Genomic DNA, 7,461 nt, shown 5'->3' on the forward strand with positions numbered 1-7,461 from the left:
AAAAGCCTCGGATCTAATCCAAATGGGCTTACTACTGAATAAGAAGAACATAGTCATCCCATGAATCAGGTCCAGGGCTCAAAGCATAGGGACTTTTCACTAGCGTTCTTTGTTATCTAACCCTTTCCAGCAGCATTCTCAATCCTCTTACCCACCCACTTCTCCAACAAGAAAAGAATATCTGAAAGTCCAAAGTCTTCTCTTTGAGCTGAAGTGGCTTTCACTGAAGCAGAAAGCAAAAGGGTATAAATGCCAAGGTACAAGAAGAAAGGTAGAAGAGAGAAAGAAAGAAGGATGGGTCAGGTGTTCAGCTATAATTATGCTTCTGAGTCCTGAAGCAAAGGAGGTGATCTTTTAAATATAGAATATCTGGATCAAATGAATATGTTTGTACATGACTAGCCCGGTCCCAAAGAGATAGAGACACACAGGAAGGAGATTTTTGGTCGTCAGTGGCTCAGCATTGCCCACCTTTTAATCCAGAGTCCTGTCTACATTTGAAATGCAGAAAATCTCCAAGTAAGTTTAAGACAAAGGAAGGTTGTAGAAGACACATCTGAGGACATAGAGCCAGGAGCATTGGAAAAGTCCAGCAATCCCCACCTTATTTTGTTTTCTCAATCTCTAATTATTCCTCCCTCCACTTGCCATCTCCTAACTGTCCTTATTTCCCTCATGTCTCCATGCCAGGGACAACTTTTGTGCCTAGACTGAGATGTATGGAGCACAACTGCTTCCAGCATCTCTAACACATTCAGGCTTGTCTTCCCCAGGCAGCAAGCCCTACTTGGTGAGAGGCAGTGGATCTGGACACACGACACACTGAATATATATATATAGGCAATTCTAGAAACAGGAGAGATGGAGTGTCTCTACCTGTCATGGGGTTCATTGGGGCTCTTTGCCCTGTTCTCTGTGCATACCACTGTCTTTGGTCTAAACCAACTCAGGGTTTTTGCTTCTTGGCTATAGAAAGTTTATATTCTCTTTCTGACCCAAACTACCCTGCTTCCTAGTCCAGGCTGAGCTATACCTATGACTGCTCTCTCCTGCATTGAGATAAATCTCCAATCACTTAGTTCTCACTTGCTTTGCAAAATTCTTTCTCCTGGTCTTTTGCTTTCTGCTACATACCTACATCACCTTCTGGGTATTTTCAGCTCACCAGGACAAAAATTTTAGTAATCCACAGACTCAACCCCCCAAATGTAGCTATATTTGTTCAATATATATATGCAGAAGTGCTCATTAGAGTCTACCCTTTGTGTTGCACTAAAAGGAGGGTTTACTTTCTTCAACAGCAGATTTCTGTATTTACTCTGTACCTCTAATAAGTCTTCTACCTCACCCTAGTTTTCCCTTGGCCACCACAACACAGAATGGCAGGCCCACAACAATAAATGCAGCCTCAGAGAGTATTTACTTCAACCTGATACCCAATCCAGACATCCTTCTGCATAGTGTCTGAAAGGCAGTCAGACAGCTGACACATTATTCCCATGGGCCCATACAGACAGCACACAGAAGAGGATGCAGGCCAACAGGCTGTTTGTGTTGCCCCAACACAACAAAAATGGACTCAGAAATGGACTTGGAGCACAATTTTCCTCCTTGGAGCAATAGAGTTTACCTTGAACATCCCACTACAAAACCCTGATCCTTTTTGTAAATTACCAAAAATTTTCACAAAAGCACAGGCTTACTCATGCCAAGCACACTTTCAAAGTTTGTGTGAGAAAATCCACAGCTCCCTGGACAAATGCTCTTGTGCTCATTAAACTCCATCTCTGGCCTCTTGGTCTCATGTCTAATTTCTACATGAGACCTCTTGGTCTCATGTCTAATGTCTCCTGGGTGTTTAGGAGCCTAAACCTTCTGGAACCCAGAAAGTGGCATTGTCCCTGAGCAACATGGCTTCATTTCCAGCACCATCACCCCATGATGCAATTTCCTTTCATCCCCTTCCAAGGAGAATCACCTGTAGTAGTTTTTGCTGGAGGATGGTGATGTCTCGAGAATCAGTGTGGTTGCCACCACGAAACTTAAGGGGGCGGTAGACGCAGCATGTGGTAAAGCAGATCATGTACAGCAGATACAAGGCAGCCAGGATGCAGAAGTACGGCCGGCCATATTTGTTCCACTTGAAGCTCACCAGCTCCTTCACTGGGGTCTGTTCCAGAATTTGGCGAGCCTGGCATGGAAGTAGAGTGAAACTTGGGATGACCAACACAGAAGGATGTTGTTTATCCTACTGGGTACCAGAAGAGGCAGGGCGGCAACCATCACTCATTCAGCTCGTCAGTCATTTCTTTGACAGACAACTAGTATATTTCTCGCATATGGCTGGGCCTTGTGCTAGTGATACAGGTAAACGATTATAGCAGTAACCACAAGGCGCCATAGCACCAAAGAGGATTTAAAGGATGAGTGGTAGTTAGTTGAGTAAAGGGAGAGTTAGGAAAGATCATACCATAAGGTAGCAGCAGTTGCCAGGTCAGGAAGGTCTGAGAAACCATTGCCCATTTGCAGTTGAGATGCGGTTGGGGAGAGGGGAGAATCTATTGGGAGTGGTAGTCAGAAATGATAATGACTGAGGAAGAAAAGGGCCAGATCATCATGCATCGTAAACGCCAAGGTAAGAAGTTTGTATTTTTGTTTTTTTCTAAATATAACAGAAAGCAACTGGGGAGTTCAAGCAGGGAAGTGGTCAGATTTGCTCTAGAAGTATTGTTGGGCTGGAAAGAAGCAATGGAGGTTACAGGCAGTAGGATGTGGCAGGGTGGGATGGTGCTCTGATATAAGCAGCCAGTGAGACGTTAAAGATACACAGGAGAGGGGATGATGGATGGGAGGAGGCATCTGAGAAATTAGAAAGAGGCAGATTCAAAGCGCAGTAGAGTGGTTAGCCGTTAACAGCATGAATACCTTTTCTATTGAAGCTGGAGGGGAGAAGAGAGACAGTGGGCAGTTTCCAGACATGCCTGGCAGTGTAGGGCATTAAGCTGAAGGATCCCCAGTCAGAAAGCCTCTAGTTTGTCCTAAGGCAGGAGTCTAGGTCTTCTGAACTACAGCTGAAGGTAGTGAAGGATGTGAAAGGGAGCTAGAAAGGAAGATTTACGGAGGAAAAAAGCAAGTGGCCCAAGACATGTATGAAACCTGCTAGAGAATATTGAGAATAGCTTAAATCAAAGACCAAGGATGTGTGGTGGCGATATCCACACAGTGGGATTGTACTTTCAATACCTAAGAAATCCTGCTCAAGGTGTATCTGTTTCCAGGGATATTCTCTGAGGAAGATCTCACAAACTGGCCACTCAACTTTTCTTCTATTCGTTAGTATTAATAATCATTCATATTTTCTGGCTCTATAAAGGTTCCTGGGAAATTCTCACATGGCAGATAAAAAGCAAAAACCATATCTTGGCACTCTCATGGAGTGTCCTGAAACCTGGAAGTCTTTTCTCCTCTCTACTGCAGTCTTCAGCAAATTTTCCTTTCCCTCACATCACTCAACCCAGCATTGTTGAATGGTCTATATGTTGCTCCCTCTCTAAAAAGCTCTTTCTTTTCTCATCTTCTTGGTGACTCCCAATTCTTCCTTGAAGATCCAGCCCCAGCATTTCCTCTGTGACATCTTCCCTGGTCTGTCCAAGCCAAATTAACTCTACCTCAATGTGGCTGTCTGCATGCATGGTACACACAACTATTATGGCATATGTCATACTCTGTTGCAATTATTCAGGGCAGGGACTGAGAATTGAGGAAGTTGATGAACAAGAACTGTGTTGTATTTATTTCTGTATTGTTTGTTTCTTGTATAGTGCCTGACACACAGCAGATGTTCAATATGCTTGCATCAGTCCATTCTCACATTACTATAAAGAACTACCTGGCACTGAGTAATTTATAAATAAAAAAGGTTTAATTGGCTCATGGTTCTGCAGGCTGTACAGGTTCTGGAGAGGCCTGAGGAAATGTACAATCAGGGAAAAAGGCCAAGGAGAAAGCAGGCACATCCTACATGGCCGGGGCAGGAGGAAGAGAGAGCAGGCGGAGTGCCACGCACTTTTAAACAACCAGATCTTGTGAAAACTCACTATCACGAGAGCATCAAGAGGGAAGTCTGCCCCCAAGAACCAATCACCTCCCACCAGGGTCCTTCTCCAACACTGAGGATTACAATTCGACGTGAAATTTTTGCATTTGGACACAAATGCAAACCATATCAATGCTGAACCAATGAATGAATATGAGGAAACACCTCTTATTTGGAGTTTCTCATCTGAAATGTTAGAATGAGAAAGGTAGGTAGAAGGGACTGGAGCTAAGCAGAGAGACAGGGGATTCAGGAGAGGAGTGTGCATTGGACTTTTCCCCAGGTCCCAGGAGACTATTCTCATCTCCACCTATAAGGCTGGGAAGTGCCTCGGGCCCAGGATCTTAGTAAGTGGACAGAATCTGCACAAACACTAAATTCCTTCACATGACAGCCCTGATCCTCCTTGGCATCCATACCTCTCGTTTATCAGAGGAGACCACAAGCTCTAGGAAGGACAGTTCCTCTCCCCAGGAGTCGATCTCTGTGAGGTCGTAGAGAATGGAGGTCAGGGGTCCATATGTCCACTGGATGTGCCTCCGCTTCTGCATCAGGTGCTGGAACATCTGTGAGACCACCAGGATGAGTGAGGGGGCCAACGTGTGAGAAGGTGGTCAAGGGGAGCAACTCCATTGCATGGAGCCAGTTGCCCACCCCTTGAGACAGACAGACAGTGGGAATCAGCAAACCTCTGCATCTACAAGCTTCCCCTTTTTTGTCATCTTTCCTGCTTCACAACCCCAGAAAGCTCAGAAAGAAGAAAATAGGCAAAGGAAGCTAGAGCTTTGGGTTACCATAGCACATGCATTAACGTGAGGTTCTCAAATCCTCTTGAGCCAAGGAACATGAAGCTGAAGATTTCAGTGGTGGAATAGGAAGCAAGGGACCACCATCCCTTTGAGGAGTTTGGGGAAAAGAGATTTTAGAGAAAGGTGGATCCTTCACCTCTATTTCTCCCAGGGCCAGGGGGTAGGTTGAGGGTCATTAGAAAGACACCTCAGGGATGGGGAGTGTCTCTCACCACAGTGTTACCCTCCACTGCAGCCAGCTTGAAGGGGGTGAGACCCTGGTGATTGGGCACGAGGTCCAGGGGCTGCATGTGGTCCCCATGTCCATCATAGGACAGCAGCAGGTTGTACATCTGGCAGGCAAAGGTTTTGTTGGGCTGGAGGATGAGGATGTGTAACACTGTGTTTCCTGGGGAGGACACAGGGTATCATGTGGCCACTGGCCTAAAGTCCCTGATGTCCCCATCCCCACCCTGGGGTCTTCCTGAAGGTCCCAGTCCCTCTCCTCACCCTGTCCCTCACTCCCTGCAGCATCTCAGCTCCCCTCTCCATCCCAGCTCTTACCCAGGGAGTCCTGGGCCCGGATGTCGGCTCCATGCTCAATGAGGAGCCGCACAATCTCCTCGCTGTTCACACAGGCAGCAAAGGACAAAGGGTGCTCCCCTGTGGACACAGAGAGATCCATGGCAGGAGAGCGCAGGATGGCAGGATGGGGTGGGCAGTCTCCCCCAAGTAATGGCCTCCTCCTCATCCCCCACATCTCAGTTCTAGGCTGAGGGATACTCCTCCAGCAGAACCAGAGGAAGGATCATTAGGGGAATTGGCCTCTGGCTTAATTAAGCCCTAGAAGGGCTGCCCATCCCAGCTGCCCAACAGATGGAGCTGAAGGCAGGAACCTCCTGCCCTGGCCTCCCTCTGCCTTGCCCGCCTCTCCAGCCAACCATCCTCCAAGCCCAACCCTGCTCTTACCAAAATAGATGAGGTTGCGGGGACTATGGCAGAAGGCAGTGCCTGTGACTCTGGCAGAGACACTGGCCCTGCGGGAGAGCAGGGCTCGCACCAGGTTCACGTTCTGGTTCACAACAGCGATGTGCAGTGCAGTCTGACCTGGCCCAGAGACAGCCATCATCAGGGGTCTGCCTCTGTCCCCAGTTCTCTCAGGGACACAGCATCCCCCACCATCCCTCTCAGGATGTTCCTGATAGATCTTTGCATAGACTTGTGCCCTGGACTTGGCAGGGTGGCCTGGGACTGAGAGCAATTTGTCCTTCAGGCTGCTCTGCTCATTGACCCACCCCTCAGTTATTGTTAGCCAGTAGGGGATTGCTATGAATACAATTGTTCTCGTGTTGCTATGAGAGAAAGAAATTGAGATAGGTCCTACAGGGACTGTGGGAGGATTGAAAGGAAATGCTAAAGGAAGCCACAGATTGGTAAAAGCCAAGACCAAGACATTTGCATTTCTCCCAACTCAACTGAGCCTGTTCTCCTGACCCTCTATCACCCCACCCCAACCCATCCTTCAGAAGCCAATTTTAAGAGACAACAGCACACCTTCCATCTCAAAGCTTCCACCTTGAATTACTGTGTAGCCTCCTTACCTGCAAAAGCCTCACATGTGGTGGGCTCGAAGACCAACTCTGGGGCAGCCTCCATCAGCACCCAGGCTGCCTCCAAGTTGTCATAGAGGGCTGCTATGTGCAGCGCCGTCTCCCCCAGGGCTCCTGGAGTAGAGTAAGACAGAAATGTTAGACACTTTTCAGATTCCCTTGAGGAAGGGGCCTCAGGCTCCAGAGACACCCTCCAAGGCCCCATTTCACAAAGTTGAAGTCTTGGGGAGGAGGGGTAGGTGCTTCTGCTCCCACTTCCATCCCATTAAATCCAGATCCCACCTCTTTGTCGAACGTCACAGGTGCGGTCCAGTAGAAGTTGCCTAAGAACAGACAGGTCATTTTCCTTGGCTGCTCGAAGCAGTGGAGACTCTAGAATCCTGGGGAAAGGTGAATGTGAGTTTGGAAGAGACAGAGCAGAATGAGGCCAAGGGCAAAGGGGATCTGAGACATTCTTTAAGACCAATGTGACTCACACAGTGTGCAGTGACAAATTGGAAAGAAGTGCCTACTGGACTCGAATGACCGAGGGTGGTCTTGGGCAAGGGTCAGCCCCAGAGCCTTCCTTGCAATTCACTTCATGGTGATTCTCCTGAGAGGGTGGCCCCTGAAGCTCTGCTGGAGGGGTAGAGTTAATAGGAAGAGAACCTGTGGTCTGGAAAGAGTGGTGTGAGAGTCTCTGAGAAGAGGCCCCTAGGCTTGGCTGAACTCATCTAACCAGAGTAACCGTCTCAGATCCTGGATAGTTGGAGAGCGGGACAGAGGGCACTTCCATCTGCGGTCCCCCTGCTTTTGGGCCTGCTGAACCTACTGTCTTTAACCAAGGGGAGTTTGGGAGACCAAAACAGAGAGGGAGGAGGAATGGACCGACTGCTAGATCTTTCTTAGGCATTTTCAAATTTGTGAGGCACTAAAGTTCTGACTATTCCCTCGGGCTTTTTTTTTTTTTTTTTTTTTTTTTTTTTTT

The 7,461-nt window shown here is 47.7% G+C and overlaps 1 protein-coding gene across 1 annotated transcript in view; it reads right to left on the reverse strand.

Annotated features, from left to right (window-relative positions):
• Positions 1-1,954: 1,954 nt before the first annotated feature.
• LOC108541751 (transient receptor potential cation channel subfamily V member 5-like) overlaps positions 1,955-7,461 on the reverse strand; it is an 8,537-nt gene continuing 3,030 nt past the window's right edge. Inside the window, exons 2-8 of the mRNA XM_017891376.1 lie at positions 6,777-6,874; positions 6,486-6,608; positions 5,854-5,991; positions 5,449-5,547; positions 5,118-5,293; positions 4,516-4,662; positions 1,955-2,191 (exon numbers count right to left, since the gene is read on the reverse strand). Of these exons, the coding sequence (XP_017746865.1) occupies positions 1,955-2,191; positions 4,516-4,662; positions 5,118-5,293; positions 5,449-5,547; positions 5,854-5,991; positions 6,486-6,608; positions 6,777-6,874 (1,018 nt within the window). The remainder of the gene's footprint in view (positions 2,192-4,515; positions 4,663-5,117; positions 5,294-5,448; positions 5,548-5,853; positions 5,992-6,485; positions 6,609-6,776; positions 6,875-7,461) is intronic.

The sequence above is a fragment of the Rhinopithecus bieti genome, unplaced genomic scaffold (assembly GCF_001698545.2).
Source record: "Rhinopithecus bieti isolate Rb0 unplaced genomic scaffold, ASM169854v2 scaffold_21621, whole genome shotgun sequence".
NCBI classification, from domain to species: domain Eukaryota; kingdom Metazoa; phylum Chordata; class Mammalia; order Primates; family Cercopithecidae; genus Rhinopithecus; species Rhinopithecus bieti.